The following is a 25,791-nucleotide window of genomic DNA, read 5'->3' as shown; positions in this document are numbered from 1 at the left end:
AGTTCAATCAAATTTGTCAGCAGTGACAGAGCAAAGCATTTAATGAAACCCTCTTGTCTAATCAAGATCTCTTCTTTTTCCAAATTTGGGTTGGTTTTCAATGTGGTATTGAGTGTCTTAGCTCATTAAGCCTACTTAGGCTTGAATGGAGCTGTGACATAATGAACTTAGGCTCAGAGGCCTCATTAGCATGATTTAATAAAATTAGTAAAATTATGTCAGTATGCAGTAAGAAGTGAGTATGGACAACAGGAAATAGCCAGCTCTTTTCCCCACAGGTGCAGCAAATTTCCCATGCTTACTGATCACTCATCATTTAAAGTTAACTGCTCAGCTGTCAGCCGGTTACATGCTTCCTTCATGCTTGTAATGGACTGTAAATCAACAGCTCACTTACCTGGGCTGAAAGAAAGAGAAGTGGTGTCATTCCTGTATAATTCATCTCTGGAGGGGTGCTTCTTATCGTCCTTAATCCATAAAAGAACCATTATGCTTAGGAATGTAGCCTTGAAGTCAATAAAAGCAGAGATCAAATTATGAACCATGATGAATACTTTCTTTATATTATATTATATTATATTATATTATATTATATTATATTATATTATATTATATTATATTATATTATATATATTATTTTATTATATTATATATTTGAATAAATGTTGGAAAAAAATAGTGTGTTTCAAAAATACAGGTATATTTTTTTATATAGTATTATAGTTATTTATTTTAATTATTAAGTTGTAGTTAATGTTGTGTTTTTCTTTTTCTGTCTTTTTTTTCTACACAGCATGAGAGAGAACAGATCATGACCACCAATCGTTGGCTTTACACAGGTCAGTCAATACTTACATTACTCATGCCCTATTTTATTTTCCACATGTTCGGTTTTACGGACACTTTTGTTTTTCTATAATTGTTGTAGATTTTCCACTGATTTATATTTCAAATTTTAAATATTATTAATTTTTCTAAAGATTAACTTAGATTAACATTCACAATTAAATAGCTAATATCAACAGGTATCAATAATAAAATTCTCCTACCATAATTATAAAAACAAACAAACATGTGGGTATGAGTGTGAATATGCAGAATATTCACTCTCAGTTTGAATTGTAATGTCAGTTAATCATCAGTATCTCACAAGCTGTTTTTACATACAAAACAACCCATGGAAATATGTTTGTACAGATACAGTACTCTCTTACACATCTCTTTTTTCTGTCCCATTCTCCATTTTTTCTGTCACCCCCTCTCTGAATCATCTGCTCATGGTCCCTATGACCATAGATGTCAGTTGGCTGGAGTTATTGCCGCTGTCAGTACAGGTTACCCAGGAAGATTTGCCACAGTGTGTGTCTTTCCTATCCAGAGTGTATGTGTATGGGATTGGTGTGTCAGAGTAAAAAATGTAGTATAATAACATTAGTTACAGTATCTGACCAAAACCCATCAGGAAGTGTGTTAAATGACCATCATTAGACATTTATCACTCTTTTTGTGTGTATTAATATGACGACCGTTAGCTAGGCATACGCCTTTGACAGCTCTCATTTGCAGTCTGCAGCATTTATGGCCTCAAGTCATTATTTCTAATCTTCTAATCTAGTATATTAGGACATTTCTATTAGTAATGAAAAGTGACAGATCATTTTATACATACGCTAAATATACTGTTAATTGACTGAGAGCAGCGGTGTGTGTGACAGATGAACATGAACTTAACAGCATGTAGAATTGGTTACACCTCCTGTTCACAGGTCAATGAGAAATGGAAATGACATTTTCATAACATGAGGAGGAAAATGTGGTGGGAAAGGCTATACATTGATTGTGTATTTCAGATTTATCCAAAGAGTCAAGGTTTTGCTGTAAACTTGTGCTACTAGGTGTAACTACATTATCTGGCTGCAAAACACACCTTTCTCCATTGACAGCCTTCAAAGTAGCCGTTTATTCTGCCGTTGACATGAATGTTAATCCTAATGGATTGCTTTCTTCAGGGATGATCTTGGTTATTTATTTTCACTCTGTCCTCAGGAGTGGCAGGACTATCGGCTAATATGGAACCCAGATGAGTTTGATGGCATGAAGAAGGTCCGTCTTCCCTCCAAACATATTTGGTTACCTGATGTTGTTCTTTACAACAAGTAAGTCTCAAAGATCACCCCGTTTTTGTGTATTTATGGTCTTTATGGTATCTGATCATTTCTTTCCATTACCTATTCCTTTCCTCTGTCATTGGAGGGTAGATATCATCCCTGCTTATCAGTCTTTGTCTCAGTGGTGTTCCCGTGTCACATTACTTGACCTCACTGTAAATAAAGCATGTTCCTCCTCTTTCACTGTCATGTCAAGTAGTGGAAGATGCTTTAAATTCAACCTAATTAACACAAGCTTCTCTCCTATGTTTGTCTTTATGTATTATTGATAAACCTTGCGCAGAAACACCCACAAACAGGCCCCAAACGCTAAGGTTTCAAAAAATGTTCTCAGCAGATTGGAGTTAAATTTTTTACTACTGTTAGGATATTTTCTGGATTATATACCTAGCAAATGTGATGAAACTTACAAAGGTTGTACCACTGTGAAGTTGTAAAGCACTGTTTGCATGAAGCAATCAGTAATAAATGACCAAAAGTTTATCCACCTAGAAAAGTAGTCCCACCTGAAAAAAGGACAATTTAAACTAAATAATTGTAAACCTTTTAAAGACAAATTTATAAATGTGGTTGCTGTTTATGTTACTGTATCAATTTGTGCCCAAGCGGGCTTTCACACTAGCACGTTTGGTGTGCACCTGGTTTCATTTGACATCAGAGTTTGTTTCATTCGGATAATGTGAACGCTTTTTTTTTTTTTTACTCGACTGCACACCCGCGAACCACACCTGAGTCTGTCTAAGGGATGGTCTGCATGGGGTAGAGTATATGCAAACTCTGGTGCAGTTTATTTCTGATGTAAATGCACAATTGTATTAAATCACAGAAGTGAACCGCTATTGATGACAAATGAATAGGCCAAACTGTGCATCATGTGTTGTCTCACTTTCCTGACAAGCGTGTCTGAAGTGCTGCAAACCGCTCACCTTCAGCAGAAACTGACTCGCGCGTTCTTTGCATTACATTTGTGACAAATAGACATGCGTGCCGTTATGTGTTAGTGCTTTGGAAACAACAACAGTTTTTCAGAATCCAAAGTACAGAAGTGAGGTGAGCAAGCACCTTTATCCATTTATGTCGCCATTTTCTCCTGCATAGTCGTTTCCTAGCAGAAGGGGTAAATAGCTGCCACTCTGATGACGCAAACGTACCAGAACCAAAAATACAGTGTGAACCCATCCAGGTAGGGTACAGGGGATCAATTGTACTTGGGTTCTGACCAGGCAATCGAACCAACTGTGAAAGCACCCCCCTTAATAATTTTATGTTACAATCAACATTATGCCACAAATGCTACTGATAAAGCTTACTTTGAAGAATAAACCATCTCTTAACCACTCTTTCTCCTTTCCCATCAGTGCTGATGGCATGTATGAGGTGTCTTTCTACTCCAATGCTGTCGTTTCCTACGATGGAAGCGTCTTCTGGTTGCCACCAGCGATCTATAAGAGTGCCTGTAAAATTGAGGTGAAGCACTTCCCTTTCGACCAGCAGAACTGCACGCTGAGTTTCCGCTCGTGGACCTATGACCGCACAGAAGTGGACCTGGTTCTGCGTGCGGATGTGGCTAGCATGGACGATTTCACACCCAGCGGCGAGTGGGACATCATTGCTCTCCCCGGCCGTCGAAACGAGAACCCCTCAGACCCAACCTATGTAGACATCACCTATGACTTCATCATCCGGCGCAAACCCCTCTTTACACCATCAACCTCATCATACCTTGTGTCCTCATCACCTCGCTGGCCATCCTAGTGTTCTACCTTCCATCGGACTGCGGGGAGAAGATGACACTCTGCATCTCTGTGCTCCTGGCCCTCACTGTGTTCCTGCTGCTGATCTCCAAAATCGTGCCGCCCACGTCTCTTGACGTCCCTCTGGTCGGGAAGTATCTGATGTTCACCATGGTGCTTGTCACATTCTCCATTGTGACAAGCGTGTGCGTGCTGAACGTGCATCATCGGTCGCCCACCACACACACAATGCCTCCATGGGTGAAGTTGGTGTTCCTCAACAAGTTACCCGCCTTGCTCTTCATGCGGCAGCCACGCAACAGCAGCGAGCGGCAGCGTTTGCGCCAACGCCGGCGTGCCAACGAACAGCAGGAAGGTGGGAGAGGGGGTCTGGCAGCTGGGCTCATGGCGGGGCTGGGCCTGGGTGGCTCTTCAACGGGGAGCAAAGAGAACAATGAAGCGTGCACATGCTATGTAAACCGGGCCTCAGTTAAACAGTTTGGGGCAGAGTTGGGTGTTGGGGGTGGTGGAGGGGGGTCGACAGATGGACTAAATGGGATAAGGGAAGGAGGGAGAGAGGCCAGGGAAGGAGGTTCAAATCCTTTGCAAAGCTCTGCTCTACCTCGGGCAAAGCCGCAGCCCCCTACGGTCCTCACCCAGGCTCTGCTGGCCCAGGCCTGCCCAGGGTTCGAAGAGGCTGTAGACGGAGTCCGCTTCATCGCAACCCACATGAAGAGCGAGGATGACGACCGTAGTGTGAGTCATTCTATTTCATAATCATCTGAATGTCCAAATGAGTATTTTCAGATAAGCAACTATAGCATGCTATCATTCATAGTTTAAATAATACTTTCTGTTCATCATTGTGTTTTAAATGATAGAGTAGTGCCAGTGATAACCAGCTTGGTGATTCATACTAGAAATATGAGATGAAAACATTCCCTCTTGTTCAAGCAAAATAACTTCATTGCTAAGCAGCTTAAATGGTATTAGGCCTGCTAACATTATTGAATAAGCAATGAATTATAAATGCAGTTTGACAATGGCATGCTTTGATTATTGGAATAAGTGGCGATTATACAATTAAATTTGAAGGCATGCTGTACTGTAGTTCACCCAAAAATGAAAATTCTGTCATAAATTACTCACCCATGTTGGTCTAAACCAGAACACTTTTGTTCATCTTCGAAACCTGAGACATTTCTGTCCTTCCAGAAAGTCCACGCAGATTTGACCCGTAAGGTTTGTTCTCATGCATTAATCAAGTGTGGTTAAGCTCACTTTAACTACAGTATACGAATGTCATGTGGGTTGATCAGTGTTTAAATGTGAATAAAAGCCTGAAGTAAATCACCTCATCACCTAAAGTGATCATGTGTCTGAAGATACATTTTCATGACCATTTTGAAGCAGAAAGGTTTTGGTATGGACTTTGAATAGAGGGACTAACATTTCTCAGGTTTCATTCAAAATATTTTCATTTGTGTTTCAAAGATGAATGAAAGTCTTTTGGCTTTGTAATGACTTGAATTTAAGCAACATTATAACACAACTTCTTTATGTGGTGAATCAGAGGTTTAATTAGTCTACCAGCCTGCATGCTGTTAAGAAGACTCATTTAAATTTGATTTACAATAAATCAACAGCACTTTAAATCAGGAAGGCAGTTTCATCTCATTTTGGATGTGTATCATACTTAAAGACTATAGCATGACATAAAAAAAAAAAAAAAAAAAAGCAGTGGCCATACTCAAAATAAGTACTGCATTGTAATGTAAAGTTAATCAAATAACTATATAATCATGATCACAATACAAAGAAAAAAGTTTTTAATTGTCATCCAGACATCATATATCACCTATAACCTTTTTGAATTTGGCAAATACTGTAGCTTTAACACTGGTGTCCAGATTCTATTTCTTTTACTCTTACTGAGTGACTGGATCTGTATCTCCTCAACTGTAAAAATGAAAAGATGGGTTGGTACACTAGTGCAATACTGACATAAGAAAAGCCAAAGTTCAAATCACTAATTGTTAAATTATATTATAATATTGCATACTTTTTTTCAGCAACTACATCTAAAACAAAGTTAGAAATTACACTAAAACTGTTAGAGTGAGCATAAGATCATCCAGACCTGATTCAAAACTAGACATTCATTATGAGCTCAGTGAGATCTTACACACATTCCCACAGACACACTCAGATCAATATGCAGCTTCACACTTGTGGTTTAATAATCTCTGATGTGGAGGCTTTGACAAGAAAGTCCTAAAGCATTAAAAAAAAGAGATGTGGTTTTTAGTTAAAGCACAGCTACACATCAGCACTACACTCACTGTTGGCATTTAAATGGCTTACAGTCCCATTCTGTCAAACACCGTCTGAATCTCAGCATTACTCACATATGAGAGCAGCAGTCGTGCTGGATGATACTAGAGGTGATTTATATGTGATTTTAGGTGATTTTTTATTTATTTTTTCACAGAGATGTGCATTTTACTAGCCAAGTGATAGAAGTCATCTGATCCATTTCTTAACATGAAAACCAAAATGATTAGGCGCATAACAAATATATTAAAAATAAATATATTCCATTACTTAAAATGTTCCAACTAATATATATATTATATATACACCCACAATTCTAAAAATCTTCACTTGAAAAAAATCTCTTATGAGTCATACAATCCATATTTATATTACTATTACTGTTTTAAATGGGCCACTTTTATAATATTAAAAGTGCCAAAGAGGTATTAATAGATTTATAGCGAGTTTTTGTCTATATCTTTTCACATTATTTTGATGTTATTGTGTAGATAAAACAGTCAGCAATATATTTTTTAGAACTCAGCAATATTTTTAAGTGAACTTGAGCAGTTGGTTTCTCCTTAAGAGCAGAAACACAGTCAACATGGGTTAAAATTAACAGCACTCAGTAATTCTGTCAATCATCTTAACCTGCACACAGTTTCATTCCCATGGAAACAAGACGTCTCCATGCCAACTCCCCTAGCAGTCTTTGCCGTGGTTACGGTTCATGTCCCCTGTGTCTCACCTCATCAGAGCAGTGTGGCGGAATGAAGTCTCTGTTCACATTAACCTTTTCCTTCACCCTCTTCTCTCTTCCCTTCTCCCACTCACTCCCACACATTCACGTGCAACTTCCCATCTTATGTTTACCTCTCCATCTTTTTTTTTTACCCATCCTCTCATCTATGTCCTGTCTCCCACATTTGACATCTTCAAATCTTTTTGACATTTCACCTTTTTAAAGTGATACCCAAAAATGAAAATTCTGTCATTATTCACGCTGTCTCTGGTTGTTCTAAACCCATTGGCCATGGAACACTTCTGCTGAAGCAGAGGGAAAATGTCAGTCTGGACTAATGCTAGGTTTTTCCAAAACTTTTTGGGAATCTCACACAAAGTGGAGATTTAGTCCAGGATTCTCGTTTAGGCCTCTCGTCCAGTCCATCTTCCCCTTCTTTTATTTGAAAAACCACTGTATAGCAGTCAATCACTGTTTGAGTATTTTGAGTATTTATCGCCATTCAGGGACGAGGCTGTCTGAGACACATTATACCAGAGTTGGGAAAAGAAATTCAACAGGTAATAGAAATCTGGAAAATGGTTCATAAATTTATATAAAGACCTACAAAACCTTCAAATTTAAAAGCTCTAAAACTTTCAAGCAAGACTCCCAAACCAACATTCAGTTTGTCTTGACAAATTTTAAATGGATTATTTTCCAATTGAAGTTCTTTTTCCCGTTAGTTACCTCAGCATAAATTCATTGTAAAAGCATTTTTGTCAATTTTTAGAGAACAAAGAAAATGAGCGAATGGAAAATAATTACGGAAAATAACAGTATACAGGTTTGGAATAATGCCTGATAAAAAAAAATATAGTGTGCAGCAAATAATGACAAACTTTTGAAGGGAATTATTTCACTGCGTTCACATCAGTTATTTTAATATTATTTAGATACTATTATAACATTTAGATTATAACATTATTATTTTCAATTAGCTTTCAGTTTTATGTATTCGGTTTAATCATTTTGTTATAAGCTATTGTCATTATTATTAGGTTACTTTTTTATATTTCTATTTACATAGTTTACATTTTTTATTTCAGTTTTAGTTTTAATCATTTTTGTACTAAAACTCATAAGCGTTAGATATGAAAATATTTTGGAAAGTTTTTCATCTAATATTTATTTTTATTTCATATTTATTTCAGTTAACGAAAAACATTTGTAATAATTTTATTTAACTATGCCAACCCTGCTGTACATCCCTCAAACCATCCATCCGCCCACTCCTTCATCTGCTCTTCTTTTTATCTTACAGGTGAGTGAGGACTGGAAGTATGTCGCCATGGTGATCGATCGTCTGTTTCTCTGGATCTTTGTGTTTGTGTGTGTCTTTGGAACAATCGGGATGTTCCTTCAGCCTCTGTTCCAAAACTACACAGCCAAAACTATCACCAGCACACCCGGCTGACTGACCCGCCACAACAATGGACGCTATACACCATCATTTGTGATAGGAGGGCGAAGGGAGGAGGGGGGGTCTGCCGAAGGAGAGGGCAAATGTCACTCTGGACTAACCTTAGGTTTATACAAACTTTTTTTGGAATCTCACAAAGAGTGGAGATTTAGTCCAGGATACTCTTACAGGCCTCTTATCCAGTCCACCTTCCCCTTCTTTTAGGTGAAAAACCACACAAGCCAATTGGAGAGAACGGAAACACCTGTTTACTTTGCTCAGCAGCCAATCAGCACTCTTCTCTGCAAATAGAAAAGCCATCCACCGCCCACAAGCTCCGAAACGAGCAGTCTGCTTCCTCAAGAGTCACGTGACTTGTTACCTGTACATGCAAGTTAGTCAGACAGGGATGAACTTAAATGCCCATCATTTCTATCAGATTTTCATGGTTAAATCTGTCTCATTTATTTCTTATGGTCTAGTAGCCTGTCATGATCCATGTGTTGCAACAACATTCTGATTTCTGTGCGAACATTTAAGTGTGTGGTCCTTCAAAATGGCTTTGATGCAGTATTGTATTATTATTATAAATATAATAAATGTGTGGATTGTATTAATGACACAACACAAGAACACACAACATCAAGAGGGAGGATGCCTGGTGAGATGTGAGTGACAGTGACTATGTATAAATACTGAAGATACGGTGATACTTTAAAGTTAAATATAGTGGAACTTTAAAAAGTAAAAATTGCCAAAAAGGTGGCCAATTGTGAAGTAGAACAAGACTCCAACCCAATAAATTATTCCCTAGCTATGTGATTTTTTACAGATGTGATGTGTTCTGAGCTGAATGAGTCCCTTTAGTCCCTACTTTACAGAGGTCTGCAGTGGTCGGGCAGACCGGCTAATACATAGACCGATGAATCTTAAAGCACCTCAGAGTCCAAAATGAAGATGCTGAAGGCCAAACTGACACATGAAAAGTTGCCATGATGAAATTCTGAGCAGTATTGCATTATTATTATGATTATGCCTCCTACACTTGCTTGCATTTCATTCCCTTTCTGTCTTTTGTCATTTCTGTGCTTCTTGTTTATTTATTAAGTATTTTGGGCAATTTGGTTTTGATTTATTTGCAGAATTACAGTACTCTCAGCTCATTTTAATACATTTGATTGAAATATTTCACTAAATGTGTGTGTATGTATGTGTATGTATATATATACATATATATATATACATACATACATATATATATATATATATATATTCATACATACATACATACAGAGAAACTACCATTTAAAAGTTTGGGGTCTGTAAATTTTTAGAAGTCTAGTTTCATCACCAAGATTGCATTTATTTGATCCAAAATATAGTATAAACTGTAATAATGTGAAATTTTACTATTTAAAATAAATAAATATATAGGTTTATATATATATATATATATATATATATATATATATATATATATATATATAAAACCTAGTGATAATTCATAAAAACATAGTGAGGCAATATCATTGCTAGCTATTTCCTCTGCTTATTAAGCCTCCATATCCTTCTTCCTATCTGTATATCATATTTGACCCTTTTAAAATCAAGGGCCACTAGCTGTCAGTTAAGACTTTAAGTGTGGATTTCTCTATCAGTTTCATCCATATGGTCCATTAAGCAGGGAATCTCCAAAACTCATCTTCTAGAAAGCAGATTATACAAACATGTTAACCCATGGATTAACATTTTTTCTCGACTATATTTCCTGAGCGCTTCAAATGACCTCATGCTTTGCCTTTTCAGTCTTTCTTCTCCTCTCATATTTCCCTCACCAGCAGTGCTCTGCAAAAAGCCTATTACAAACCACAAAGCCGCATAGTACAGCTGCTCTATCACATTAACATATCGTGATCGTTAGCTTTTAAAAATGCAACAGTATAAGGGTGGAAGTCAAACTATGAATGCATTACTCTTGTCTTTGTTTTGGCTCCAAGTGGCAGGAAGTCTCCAGTGACTCACAATGTCTGTGTTCACAGCGTGACATCAACAACAAGACATAAGTCAGTATTCACCACACAGAGTCGTGTCTCGATTCATTAAAGCATTCTATCCATGAGAGCAAGCAAAACGGCTTTCATAACCATAAGTGCTTAAGTCTCTCTAATTCATCAAAGGAAAAATGGAATGAAGAGACAAAGGGAGGAGTGTTTCTCCCTATGTTATGTCACAATCAAGTCAACCTGTTCAATAATGCAATAATAATCCAGAAGTGTGACATCACAATGATTCTGTGTCAAAATATCTGTGTTGGCCAATAAGTGTGCACCGTCTTATTCACACTAATGGCACTTAAATGCCCATCTCCTATCCTCACCTCCCTCTTTTGGCTGACCAATCACATTTATGTGGTCAAATAAAGATCAGAAATTCATCATCTCTTTGTGTTGGACAATTCTTGGCCTATTTGCACAAATAACACTGTTATTTCTCTGTTAGGGAAAGTCAAACTCAGTGTTTTGCACTGAATACTATGTCTTTTTCATTTCTGTTAAAATTTTCAAAGAAGATGGACTAGAGGACTTTTGTGTTGTTCTGCTGCTCAAGGACTTGTTCACCAGTCTCTAAACTCACATCCGTTGGCACTGCCACCTCCTGACAACATAATAAATTCATGTCTTATTTCAAGTTGGCTGCGCATCCTCCTTTATGAAAGCTCTTTAACCCAACTTTTCATGGGAGCAGCTTAGAGATGCACGTCCACATATTATATTAATGTGACCTTCAGTTTATGCTACATAAAACAGGACCTTGCTTTTTGTATGTTCCTACATCCCTGGTGACGAAAATAGTGAATGCTTCATGTACAATGCATGAAGATATCATTTTATTGAATAAAAAATTAGCATGATCATGCAGTCTTTCCTAAACTTAGTAAGCGACTATCTGCAAACATGAAGAAAAGAGTTGCACACACTTGTAGACAAATACCCAAGACCTTTCCTGTCTAACCCCAGCTTTGATTCAATACTGCCCTCTAATGGTCAAGACTCTTACTATCAGTGTTCGTTTTTATCATGGTTTTTATCAGTTCTTCGTTTGTCCTTTTTGTTTTTTGACGAAAATATTCTTTAAATTTAGTCAGTGTTTTGTTATTTCATATTTATTCATTTTAGTCAGTATAACGTTAGGCCTACAGGCCTACAAATATGGCTCTTACATTATCCCAAAATATATACAATATAAAATATGTATTAAGAAATAATACTTTGTTGCAGAAAAAAAGAAGGGAACAGATGGTCCAAAATAAAAATCTACTCCCCCCTTATTTCTCTTCAAGTCAGAATAATAATCTAGAAGATGCAGATGCAAGGTGATTTATCATTTCAAGTAGCCTACCGCAGGGGCGATTCTAGGATTTTTTCAACTGGGGGGCACAAGAGGGGCCACGATTAATACAGAGGGGCCAATCTTGTGTTGTTTGAACTGTATATCCAAATCATTTCAAGAGTTCAGTAACCTTTAAAATCAGTAATAAACAGTGATACCCTATTATATTTTAATAGCAGTTATTCACTGCTCTAAATAAAAAAAAAAATCAAATACAATTTGTATTAACTTTTCACTTTACAAAAGTGAAAGAAAAACTGTAATAAATAAAATAATCCAATGTATGAATAGTGTACAACTCACAAATAATAATAATATAATTTATTTATAATAGCCTTATATAATATATATATATAATAGCCTTATTTATATAAATGCAGAATAACATTAATAATTCATAGAAATAAATACACAATTAATTAATTAATATAACTAATATAAATTTAATATAATTTCATAATGTTTTTGTTTATTATCCACATCCCATTCAATTTGCATAGCAGCAGTTGCAGTAAATTTGCATTGATGAATAAACAAAATCTACTTATGTCAAGGCTAATTAATCTTGAGCATATTGATTTAAAAATATCATATATCCATACTTTGTTAGAAAGCTACTTGTTCAAAAAGGTAGCTTTAATTTAACATGTAAAATATGTGGATCCTATAAAACAGTTTAGAATAGCTTAATTAGTCCAGTGTTGTTTTAGTATTAGTTATTTATTTTGCTATTTAATCATGCATTAAATAATTATGTATGATTTTTTTGAGAATGTTTCTGGGTGTCATCAAATGACGTTTTGTCAATAACTTCTGTGAAGGGAGGGAGAGAAAGCTTTGCAGGGGCAGACAGCAATCGCGGAGCACCATGGTGATTTAGAACGCCAACTGAATTTATTAGGAATCTACAGACGCAAATAGACTAAAGGTGTAGAAAAATAAAGACCTATATGTGTATTTTGGACTTTTTTTTTTTCACCACAAGTCTGAAAGAAGACATGTTACTGAAGACAAACAGGCCCAAATCTCAAAATTGACCAGTAAAAAAACCGATGTTTTTGCATGTGTCCAGAGGTGGGTAGAGTACCCAAAAACTTTACTCAAGTAAAAGTAAAAGTAATTCTAGAAATATTTACTCAAGTAAAAGTAAAAGTACTAGTCTTGAATAGTTACTTGAGTAAGAGTAAAAGAGTATCGGATAAAAAAATCTACTCAAGTAGTTAGTTACTAGTTACTTTAGGTCATATATACGGAGCCTATTTTTATTTAGATATATAGATAAATGTATGTAATGTATGTGTGCGTGTGTAAATGTATATATTTCATCAGCCTTTACTCCAATTTATTATAAAACCCTGTCTGTTTACTTAAGTAACAGATATAGGTTTCATGCCATAACATATTTTTAATACGACTGACTTTAACTTTCAATGTTAAATTCACATTTAATATAATGTGATATAAATATTGCTACTAATCTTTCATTGTTCAGAAAGAGAGCAAATAACATTTACATTATTAAAGATAATTTTCACTGACAGTCTAGATTGCAATCACTCTCAGAAACTCCCATTAAAATCACTGAAACTGTTAACACTGTGAAATCAATATCTTAATTATAGATTCGTACACACATCTGCACTTTGTTGTTTCTGACGAGAGGATTCGCCAGAAAGAGGTATTCAGTCAGTGAGCGAGTGAAGGAAGCACCGGCATTTCAGCGATGACTCATCGGAACACCTCTGATTGGCCATTGCATTCAAAAGAACCGTGTGTGATTGGTTAATGCGCAGCGCTGTAAAAACACGTCTATCTCTGGCTCAGCGCCAGCAAGCGATCACAGATCTGAATTTAGCAGCTGATGATATGACTTGCTGAACGTACTCGCACCGGTGTGATTGTATTAAAATTAATAAAATCTTAATCGGCTATTTTTTGTCTTTTGGAAGCTGCATTCAACTTGACTCCCCTCTGTTATAAGCCACACACGTACAACAAACTACTGTCATAGTGGTATCGTGTACTGTAATCGAATGTAGCCCAAGTTATTACCTGTTAAACAGTAGACAGCACACACGTTCATCTAATAAGGATCTCCATCGCAAGCAAATAATAGCCTTTGCAGATTTGCTTTCAATTCAGTGCAGTTCCATAGCCACGTTTTCAACGCTGCTGATGATAAACGTTACAACTCTGAGTGAACCGCTTCAGACGCTCAGCGCGTTGCTTCAGGGAACTAAACGACTCCTTCAAACTGATTCATGAACCAATTCACTTGTTTGCCAATTGGTTTGATCAAGCCTTTGAACAGAATTGACTCAAAAGAATGAATCATTCGCGAATGGGCATCGCTCATTGCCCAGAGAAAAATAGACGGCGCGTTTGGAATAAACTGAAGCATTTATAACATTTATTGCATTAAGATAAAGTAACGAGAGGTGCGTCGCTCACAGTAACGAAGTAAAAGTACAGATTTTTCCCAAAAAATTTACTCAAGTAAGAGTATAAAGTACCCATTTTTAAATATACTCCGAAAAGTATTAGTTACCCCGAAAAATTACTCAAGTAAATGTAACGAAGTAAATGTTACTACCCACCTCTGCATGTGTCTCACCCATATAGACTTTTAAAAAAAAAAGTCTTAAGTGTGGAGCGTTAGATAAACATTACACGATTTGTTTCGTCACCTCACTTGAGTGAAAAAAGTCGCTAATCGACTGCATGATTCAATAATGACTTTATTAGAATTGCTATTATAGTTTTTTTAAAACCATTGCTTTAAATTGCGTTGTTGCCTTTATCGGCTCGTTCGGCCGAAATCGTAACGCAGTAAACCCCTTTTAAATTCAGCATCAGAGGAGCATAGTAAATATAATGATTAGCATCTTGGTCTGCTCTAGGAGATAACATCGTCATCGAACCTGGTCTGTCTAACACCGAAAGACGTTAACGTTAGTACCAAACACTTCTTGCACTGCAACAACTCGCTAATCGAAAAACATCAGCTATTTAAAATAGGTGCTTTTTTTTTGGAAAACAGCAGCTCGCTATTCTTAGTCCTCGTTGAGAAGCATCGCGACTCAATCATGAGTTATTTACTAAACTGAAAGATTATAATTTGAATTTGTGAGTGACAGACAAGTAGAAATGTGGGGGCACACTGGGGGGCCAATCAGTTTTCAGGAGGGGCCAGTGCCCCCATGGCCCCTCCCCTGGCTACGCCACTGGCCTACCGTAGATGTAGTCCTTATGATTCATGTGCGTTATTCGAAGTCTTCAATATTCAGTCGAGTGATTATGTGAAAACTGAATGTAAAGTAAGTATTCATTTAAATCTGGCGCGCAAACAGAAAGTGCATACGCGACAATCAGAAGTGACGTAATTATGACACGGTTAAAATAAAAATAAAATACGTGTTAATTTATTTATTTATTTATTTATTTATTAGTTTCTTGTCCAAAAAGTATTTTTTAATTTTAATATTTCATTTGTTGACAGTTCGTTAACAAACTATTATCACCAGTAGCCTAATTTTGTTGACGAGCTTGCTCTTCCGTCTGCTGCGAAAAAAGGCCATCAACCTCATTTATTTTAAATATGCAGTTTATTGTTATATGGAGAGATTATTTTAAAAACTCCAATTGGTAATAAACAAAAGAAAGGAAGAAACACATATTCACATATTCAACAAAGACCATGTCAAAATCTCATTCCTAGTGCTTTCATTTCTAATAGGTTCAGGGGACGGAAACATGTTGTGCCTCGTGGAAGGTTTTGTGTACCCAGGATTGCATGGATGCAGAGATGATGTGAAACTTTTTATAGTATCAGTAGCCTAAGGAAGATTCATACACGCATACACGTTCCCCTTCTCCCCTAATTCCCCCCTCATCACCATTCTCTGGTCATGTGTTGGCTTTTGTTCAGAGAAATGCAACTCTACTCTTTCTTTTCAGGCTTCTTTCCATCCTTTTCGTGATACTCGAGAAAGAAGTCGTTGCAGGCGACAGTGAGGGCACCAACGAGGATGACGAACTCCGTGAAATCCACCTCACCGTCGTTGTTTGAATCCAGGTCTCCCATAACTTTATCTACCGCGTCCTTATCCTGTGCGTTCTGTGGAGCAAGAGAGGTGCAGATAAAGTTCATCAGAAACATCTGACTTCCACAAAGAAATCCAAACTCTGTTTTCTCCTTACCCCAAGGTAGTTGCCCAGCTCCTGTGTGAGCATCTCTTTGAGTTCCTGCCTGCTAAGAGTATATTTGTCGCCCTCATTTCCAGAGTACTTGTGGAACGTCTGGATCATCAGCTGCATGGCGTTCTCCAGAGTGGAGGCATTCTCTGAGTTTAGAATATTAGACATTCTGAAAAGAAAGATGTATTGGTCAATGTAGCGAGCGACTCTATTTAGGCTTATAAATGCACTCAAAAATGCACTAAAGGTTTTCTTTAGGGGGAGTATTTCTGGCTCATTTAAAATGTTTAAAAGCATGAAGCAGACTCATTTTCTCTAGACCGCAACAGTAAAAACATTGCAAAAGAAGCAGTAATATATTCTCAGCATAACATGCTTCCCCCTCCAGATCATCCTCCGAGGGGCTTAGCTTAACTACAGAAGGAAAATGTGACTTGCCTGATAAGGGTGAAATCCTAAACTGGAGAAAACACTCCGAACCTGCGGAGGAAGTTACTCAGCTAAGTGTTATCTGAGCCAACAGTGCCCACAACTCACTACACACACACACACACACACACACACACATATATATATATTTAACCAAACACTGCCTTGGGTTTGAGATTAGTCCTGTCCTGATGGTTGAAGAGATAAACATTGGGTTGTGTTGGCAAAAATAACTTCGGAAGAGAAGAAAAGCCTCCTCAGATACATTATAGAGATGAGCCACAAGCCACGCAAAACTTGAGGTGGAATTTTTATCCAATAGCAGCTCTTTGCATCAAACTTTTCTTTAGCATATGATGTGACCAAGCATGTTCTGTCTGTGCAAGGCCTTTATTCAACAGTCTGGTGTAAAAGCTCATTAGAAATATCAGGTAGCATGAAATTCATCTAGCGTGTAACTCTAAAATTCACAATTACAGTCTGTAAACATCCATCCTTTTTTCCCCTTACCTTGTTGTTAGATGACTGATGCTCTTCTGTTTCTTGAGGAGAGATGAATGTTGGTGGAGATGCGAGGCGATGGGCAGCATCTTATATACCTACTTGGTCCTCCTCCCATCGTACCCTACACTCCTCCTCCCTTCATCCATCCATCCTTCATTTGTCTCTACCCAGCTGTTTCCCACCTCTTGTCCTCTCTGTTTACACATCCACAATGTAAGAAATGCACGAAAACAGTGTACGAAAAAAGGAGTAAATGTGATGTTGATCGTTGTAATCGAAAGAGAGAAAGTTCTCTGCATCAGACGGTAACTTGAGCAAATGAAAACAAGCCACATACTTCCTGCTTTGTTTTATTGATCGACACTCAGTTCAATTCAATTTCAGTTTTCTTTAAAACGTATAAAATGTACGTGTAATGGTTGTGCCATTACCGCTCATGTCTTCATGCTTATCTAATCATACAAAACATTCATGTATTCAAGCATACTCTGAAAACCTGGCCTTACCTGAAAGAAGAGCTTTTGGGTAAACAGATATGTTTGATCCTAAAGGTTAGTTATATGTACTGCCGCTTGTCACATTAAACTTTTAGAGACGTGATAGTTCAGCACCCTGAACTAAATGATTTATCTGCTGTAATTGATGACACAAACATCGCTATACTCAAAATCAGTCACGCTCTTTTTATATTTAAATGACTATATTATCTATGTAAGTTATGTAATTATAAGCTATATAATATATTTAGCTATAAGTTAAACTTCTTAATGTCATCTATATTTGTGTAATTCTATCTATCTATCTATCTATCTATCTATCTATCTATCTATCTATCTATCTATCTATCTATCGATCAGACACATTTATATAAGTATATACTGTAAGTCTATTTAACTGTAATTAATTTCTTGTTGCACTTTTCTAGAATAATTATATATAATGGCACATAAGATGAAATAGGGTCAGATGTCTGAGTACTGAACATGTTACAGGCCAAACAAGGTTACATGGAACAAACAAAAAGCTACTAACAACCTAAGGGTCTTTAGAGGTGCTGATAGGTGCTCAGGTGTGTGTGTGTGTGTGTGTTGAGTGAGCATCTGACTACAAGTGGTCCTGACACACCTGATACTGCTGCACAGGTGTTAAATCATCATTAAGCAAACGGTGTCCAAACACATATGTCAGCCAAGCCTTGGGACTGAAAACACACAAACGCGCACGCACACACACACGCACACACACACACACACATTTATGGCCAAATTCAAAGGTCACTACCAAACACACAAAATGTGTACACATTAAACATGTATTTATGCTAGGGCACAGGCTGTACCCCGCGCACCATGATCTTTAGCTTTTATTACATGTCTGAGTGTTAAAGGATGACTATAATTCCAATTTTTTTCATTATTTCCATATTTTAATTGAAAGGATATACAAAAACAATTCTCCAGTAATGTAAAATTTCACTTTTTTAAATGGACGAATCTGATGTGTATACAACATTGACATTGCATCTATTTTTAGTAAATGTGATGGCTTGCATTCATCAGTCATGCCTTGTTTTAAGCACTTATCAAGCATATTTTGTTGCCAGTAAAAACAATTCAATCATATATGAAAACACAGGAGCCTTGAAATAAAAAGCAAAAGCATGGAAAGGAAAAAAAACAAAACAAAAAAACATATGCAACAAAAGGTTACTTGATTTGGCACTTGTACATGGCCACAGGTCAGACATTGTTTTATAATTTCATAAATGCGAGTACATTGCAATTTCAGAGACTTTAAGTGTGTTTTCAGATCACTGCAGATTTTAGATTGCATTGAAGACCTCGGCTAGTTGTTACAACAGGAAGTCACAAGGGCTAAAGAGTTGTGCTTTGATATGTATGTTGAGCTACGGTAATTGTTACACAATTTAATACAGTGTGTTTTGGCCAAAACAATGATTGATACTTTTTTTTGATAAAGCAAAAACAGTTTAGTAAGTAAGAATTGTGACAACTAGCCCCAGTCTCTCTTATTTACCATGAATACTGGTGCAAGACTCCAGCATTACAAATGATTGTCAGTGTCATCCATGCGTTTGGGCTTCTTATTGTTCAGCGGGTGCAGTGCTCTGTGCTTTCTGCTCACTCATTGAGTTGGCCAGGTAGCCCACCAGCGTCAGGTACTCCTGGAAACTGACCTTCCCGTCCTGGTTGTCATCCAGGCCTTTCATCATGTCCTTCACTGCTGAAGAACTGTCAGTGTCCTTAGAGAGACAGAGAGAGCGTGAAGTCCTCAACTATTTAGGATTTGCCCAATCAAGCTTAGTCCATGGAATCTAAACATCCAATGAAGTGCAGTCTTGACATTTTGTGTTCTGTAGTGCGACATGCTATACTTCATCTAAAACTACTTTAAAATTAATTCAGCTAATTCTTTTATAATTATCATGCATGCAGCACTTATGACCTCATATTAATTGAGAGCTTAATACTTTTATTTTTTATTTAACTGTCACATGACATGACCACCTAAAATTAACTAATGAAGGCAAAAGTGTGATTAAACAAATTAACAAACACATTCACTTTTATATGTATACACTATAAAACTAAAATCTTTATCTAGCAGTCCATGGACATGTTGTGTGTCAACTAAATGGAGTAAAATGAAAAACATCTGGACAGATGTAGGAACTCTGCTTACGCTCAGGATGTTCCCCAGCTGACTCTGGACTAACTTTTGGAAGTTCTTCGCCCCCAGGCTCTCTTTTCCTCGTGCTGAAGACAGGAACTGCGTAACAACTGTTTTGATGGCACCCTCCATATTTGTAACTGCACAAAGTAGAGAAGAACATCACTTATAGCACTTCTCGATTTAGTTTTCATTTTGTCACAATATGTGCACCTCATATGCACTAAAAAAAGTGACTTCACTCAGAAATCGCTAGTAAATTTTACAATTAATTACAGTAAGAGTATTACACTTAATTCTTCAATTAGTATTTGGTTGTGAAACAAACGTACATGTGTGTTTTATTTACAACTTTGAAAAAAATATTTTTTTACATTGTGGGGTAATTTCTAGCTTTACTAAACACAGCATATAAACATACAGTATGACTTTATAATATAATATAATAGGTATACACCTTGAATGGATGGCCAAATAATATAATAGAGTAAACATATATTACTTGTATAATATAATATAATATAATATAATATAATATAATATAATATAATATAATATAATATAATATAATATAATATAACAGGTATACACCTTGAATGGATGGCCAGATAATATAATAGAGTAAAAATATATTTACTTATATAATATAATATAATATAATATAATATAATATAATATAATATAATATAATATAATATAAATGTATGTTTTTTATAACTTAAGTTAACTTTCCCCTTCCTTTGATGGTCTTCTCATTAACATTAGTAAAAAATGATGGCTTTTACTTTCATTTAGAGTGATATAGGAATTCATGTGAGACTTTCTGAAGGGGTTATGGTGGTATCTGAGATAGAAGAAAAAAAAAGATCATAAAACACTTCAAACTAAAAGGAAGGGCAGGAACTGGAAAATGAGTGACCTGAGGAGAGGGATGATGCTAGAATAATTAAAGAGCATGAAGAAGGGAGGCGGGAGAGAGGAGCAGAGAAAGAGTGTGTGGAGCTGTGGAGTGTATACCACAAGACAATGGAACCAGTGATCTCTGACGGACATTCGATCCACTCAGGCCACAGGCTCACATTACCCCTGGGGTTGCCTGCTACATGTCTGTTACACTCTCTCTCTCATCCAACAACATACAAACACAAAAGCTCATACACACTCTTTGAAGGATGCCCACTCACACAGGCCTTTCCTCTTGGATCAATACACCTTTTTAACCTCTTTACCAATTCACAAATAAAGCAATAAAGTTTTGCCTACTGCATTTCATATTCCTGTACTGTAGATTCTATCTCATATTTGACACTAACAAATAATTAATGATCTAATTAGGGTTTCCTTCCAGTGACATTTAACAAGCTTATCCATAACAGACACAAGGTACAGTATACAACACCAGTGAAGGCCACAATTCCACAAAATACAAATACACTGAAAAAAAAAAAAGGTTTACAGTGTATACCAATACAAAAATGTTCAAGATATGGACAATGCTAATCAAAAGCTGATCTTGAAATTCGACACTAATTTGATTAATAAAATCCTTCATGTAAATGTACACATTACAAAATTATAACGTAGATTATGAGAAAAAATCATTTTGAGACTTGCTGAAGATTATATGTAACAATCTTATTAAATTAAGCATTAGCCTATATGATGGAAAAGATTATCTAAATATAAAAACCGAGAAAATCACAATGCACAATTGCATATATCCAAAAAAGCAAAAACAAAACCAAAATACTAATATTGGATGATAAGTGATATGTTTCAAATATATTGTGCATTCTTCGTTATTTTTGTGGAGACTACAAAAAAAAAAAAGAGAAAGTTTTGGGCAGAAAAACTGATTTTGCTGCCAGTCTGAAAGAGGCCTCCATTTTACCTCGAGATGAGCTGCAGCACTCACATACATGCACAAAATCAATGTGATTTTAATGTGCGTGTGACATATGGGTAATTCTATAGGCCACCCCATAAATCTTCCATCTGATGGACGTCACACCTGAATAATTACACTACACCACTGCTCTGCATCCTCCCAATTACTGATGGACCTCTATTAACCTAATTAGAGAGAGAGAGAGAGAGAGAGAAGCCTGAGCAGGGCCTGGGTGAAAATGAATAAAAGACTTGCTGCAGTTTTTTTGTATTAAGTATTTTGTTTGGGTGTGAGAGGCATGTGTTTGCCACGGAGAAGTGTCTGTCTGAAAAATGTTGTCATTGTTTTAAATGAGATGCACTCGTTAGGTGACATTCAAGCTCATATTTGATTAGACAAGGCAGAAGCATCAGATGGGCTTATTGATAGGGGCTCCTAGTGATTAGTCCCAAGGGACCCAAACAAACTCTCATGTAATGAGATGCTTTGCAATACGTGCCACCTGCCAAATGGAAGTGAGCACTAAAAGCAGGCCAGAAAGCTGTGCATGTAATGCCAAAAAATTCTAAACATAATGGATTCGGTTACTGGAGAGCAAATGACTGAATTAGCATGGGGGTGTTTCTCTGTAGCAGGGACTTGAGCAATTGTCAGGACAGAAGGAAAAAATGGTTGGGGCAAAATACTGTCAAATTCTTGAGGAAAATCTTCTGAAAAATGTTTACCTTCAAACATGGCAATGACCAAAAGCACACAGTGGTTAAAAAAAAAGACAAAGGTTAGTCAGAGCTCAGACTTAAACTTCACTGAAAATCTGTGGAACGATGTTAAGACTGCAGTCCACAAACAGTCACCATCAAATACTTTCAAAAGTATCTTCGCCAGTAGACTGTGGATAAAACCTAGTGTCTCCCTTAAACAAGGTCAACTGGATGATTTTTCTGATCAATGGGGATATAAAAATGCAATAGTAGAAAAACCACATCTCTCATAAGTGTGCTCTCCTCACAGTTTTCTTCAATGAGCTGCATTCCATTCTTGCTCCTCTAGATGTCCCTCCAGACTACTTGTGGTTTGCCCTAGTTTCTTGATGTTACTGGAAAAAAACTTGTAACTATCACTGGATGAAAATGTAAAGAATGAGGATGAGAAAGTGACAGAATAGATAAGGCATTGTCCACATTTCTCATGTTCAGCTCTCAATCACATAACTGTTGCACTCGTGCAGACAGACAGGTGCTTCATAGCTCATTTCTTTAAGATGTTCTTAAAAGATCATAGTTACAGCTCTCACAGTTAACTCGTTACTCTAACAAGACTGAATGATCTGATTCCTTAACTGAGCGGACACCTCATAGGCATTTCATTTAATAAATATATATATATATATATATATATATATATATATATATATATATATATATATATATATATATATATATATGTATGTATGTATGCATAGGTGTAAGTACTAATTGTACTCATTGCTCATTCTGAAGAATTTATACTTTGTAATCATAATATGTAATATCAGTCAACTTTTTCTATACAATGAAGTGAGTGACGACAGTCACAGCTGGAACAACATGAAGTTGACTAAATGATGACGCAATTTAATTTTGGGAGTGGGCTGTCCCTTTAAGAGTAGTTTTCAGTATTTTTTATTTTAAGGCGGTGTTCGTTTTTCCATTGTATGTAAACGTGGAACAAGAAGCTTGTTCTCTATCTCTCCATGAAGTGTGACTCATTTCCTCAGCTTGTAGCAGGATGTCAGGACTTGAAGGCAACGGTGAACAAGTAGTCTCGAGCTCTGTGGGTTATCAGTCAGCTCCCACTATTGCTGTCTTATCTCTGTATTCATAATTAACGCCGTTCTGGTAGCCGTGTCGCCGCTGACACATTGAGGTCGTGCTTCGTCCGGTTAAGGATCGAGTGCATTTACCCCAAACTCTCGTAAGGTCGACTGCAGGGCTTATCACAACAAACGGCGCATAATAAGCAGCGAATCCATTCACCTCACGCGGAGGATTTGCGGCAGAAGAAGCGCCAGTACGCTCTGAGAAAAAGCTCTGAATTAATAAATACCAGGTTTCTGATTTCTTATTTGGTGTAAAGGGAGAAGGGCTCGCGTTACCTCTATACGGAATCGGATCTTCTACTTGTATTGATCGGAGAAGTGAGCCCACGCTCGCGCGTTAGGGCTGAAATATTGACGCAGAGCAGGGAGGATTAAACGGAAAGTGGCACATTTTCATTAACCACGAACGTTTATTTATAGAACCCTGTTAACTTGATGCTAAAGTTCCACAATTCAAGCTGATTGAATATGGTCAACAAAAGCCACTCTAAACCAGCTAACAGACCAGTTTGACCAGCTGAAAAAGCGCTCAAAACTTACCTAAAACTAGAAAACAGGACAGGGTGAGACTGAGAGAACAACTAAAACTACTAAGGATATCAAAACAAGTTAAATAAATGACAAATATTCTAAACTCAGAAACGCCTAGTTAAAATTGTTATAATAGTCTACCCAGAAGAAAACATCTTATTTGATCTAAACCGACAACACCCCATCAAATAAACAACAGAGTTTGTCCTTTAAACCTCTTAGGATCAAATTGGAATGCTTACCTAGTTTTGTAACAAAACCTTTCTTCTGCTGATTCTTGCCTCTTCTAACTCAAGCAAGTACAATGCCTATGAAAATGCCTCTTCTGCGAATTCCAATCTTCCCAAGTAGCTTTTTTCCCCATCAAATCACTGGGCGGATACCCATAACTTTATGGGTGGGGAAAACAGGATATATTACTCAAGAGGGGTGTTGTGTGGACATAACTCCCCTGAAAGTGTACTGTCATAACCACGCTGGAAAATGAGGTGAGAGGTGAGAAGAGGTTTAGGAAGTGAATAACCACATAAACTGTTTTTTTTTTTTTTCTTTATTCATCTACAGCCATTTTCTGCTTTCTGATTTACTGCAGTGGGTTCGGTGCCAGCTGCATGGCCCGTGTCTGAATGACCTGTGAGTGAGTGAGTGAGTGAGTGAGTGAGTGTGTGTGTGCATCACAAGTAGGAGCATGTATTTGATTGTTGCACAAAGGCTTACTGAGACTACCATAGTGAGATCATCATCCAGCCACACCTTGATAGCCTAGTCAGATACATTTCTCCAAGTTTCCAGCCAGCATGCTTTGCCACATTCCTCAAAATATAAGTGGAAGAAGTCTTCTTTACTATATAACATTCTTTCTGCAGTATTAAGATATGTTTGTGCATACGTGAGGGAGGGAGAGAGAAAGAATGCAGCTACGTGAGAGAGAAAGCTGTCTGCTGCGGGGCGCACAGCATACCAGAACACAATTATCAGGAACATGTGCTTTCCAATTACCAAGACAAAAACCCTCACAGTCCAGTGATCCTCCTCCACCCTGTTCGCTAAGCCAAAAGTCTCTGGGTTTGGTTGACAACATTAATGTTCGCCTCTGAGTAGCATTGTTTGCCATCATAATTACTGCCAGACAATACAGGCTTTGTGGCTGTGAGTGTCATTAAAATTTTACTCACAATGCAAAAGTTAAAACAGTTAATATATATATATATATAGTATATATGCACACACACACACACATATATATATATATATATATATATATATAATATTTTTATAGATGTAAAATCTAGCACAGTGTATCAGACAAACACTGTTAAAACCATGATTAGCACACATTGTCAAACAGGACACACCTACAACCCGAGCCTAAATCCTAATCCTTCCTCTAGTTCCTGTATCAGACTGTAATCGCAAAAATGTAATTATAGTGACTATAGCATTAAATAGTAATGATAGTACTACTATTTCAATGGCAAGCTTTTATGTAATTGTATATTTATCTTTTATTAGGCAGTCGTTTAGTTAATATTTTCTCCCAGATTTCAAGGTAGTAAAGAAGGTTGCTCAACTTCAGAGGCGTTTCTATGCCAGAAAATGTATTGTGCGAGTGCAGATGTGAGAGGCTCTTCTTGAAAGATTGATGGTTTTAGAAATGTATTGCAATCAGCTTCAGGCTCTAAAGACATGATTGATTGACAAAACAAAACAAAACAGAAATACTACCCTGCTGGCATTATGTATGCAAATAGGATTTTTTTTTCTTTCATATATTTAACAAAAATGCATTGATTTATATTAGTTTTGCCGACAGACATTTTGTTTGGAGAACTCTAAACTGCTTTAATTAATCTGGTTTGTGTTATCAGCTGCAAGTGTGATCAGTCAAATGGCATTTATGACA

At 36.8% G+C, this 25,791-nt stretch overlaps 2 protein-coding genes and 1 pseudogene across 4 annotated transcripts; 1 reads left to right on the top strand and 2 right to left on the bottom strand.

Annotated features, from left to right (window-relative positions):
- The first annotated feature begins 1,870 nt into the window (after positions 1-1,870).
- On the top strand, positions 1,871-9,571 carry LOC113060230 (neuronal acetylcholine receptor subunit beta-2-like; annotated as a pseudogene).
- Positions 9,572-15,376: 5,805 nt separating this feature from the next.
- On the bottom strand, positions 15,377-17,100 carry LOC113060231 (protein S100-A1). Of its 3 annotated transcripts, none has more exons than XM_026229151.1 (4): positions 16,927-17,035; positions 16,426-16,467; positions 15,991-16,156; positions 15,377-15,907 (listed from the first exon to the last, which is right to left on the bottom strand). In XM_026229151.1, exons 3-4 carry the CDS (start codon positions 16,153-16,155, stop codon positions 15,731-15,733), a joined length of 342 nt encoding a protein of 113 aa, XP_026084936.1. In that variant the 5' UTR covers position 16,156; positions 16,426-16,467; positions 16,927-17,035; the 3' UTR covers positions 15,377-15,730. The 3 variants fall into 3 exon arrangements, with proteins under 3 accessions (XP_026084936.1, XP_026084937.1, XP_026084935.1); XM_026229152.1 differs by having other exon boundaries at positions 16,426-16,523; positions 16,927-16,984; XM_026229150.1 differs by lacking the exon at positions 16,426-16,467 and having other exon boundaries at positions 16,927-17,100.
- Positions 17,101-18,324: 1,224 nt separating this feature from the next.
- Positions 18,325-24,288, bottom strand: LOC113060233 (protein S100-A16). The gene is made up of 3 exons (XM_026229156.1): positions 24,131-24,288; positions 19,624-19,751; positions 18,325-19,183 (listed from the first exon to the last, which is right to left on the bottom strand). The coding sequence occupies exons 2-3, from the start codon at positions 19,741-19,743 to the stop codon at positions 19,025-19,027; spliced, it is 279 nt and encodes a 92-aa protein (XP_026084941.1). The 5' UTR covers positions 19,744-19,751; positions 24,131-24,288; the 3' UTR covers positions 18,325-19,024.
- Positions 24,289-25,791: the final 1,503 nt, after the last annotated feature.

The sequence above is a fragment of the Carassius auratus genome, chromosome 41, assembly GCF_003368295.1.
Source record: "Carassius auratus strain Wakin chromosome 41, ASM336829v1, whole genome shotgun sequence".
NCBI lineage: Eukaryota > Metazoa > Chordata > Actinopteri > Cypriniformes > Cyprinidae > Carassius > Carassius auratus.
The sequence above is the reverse complement of the archived record's forward strand: the minus strand, read 5'-3'. Positions and strand labels throughout refer to the sequence as shown.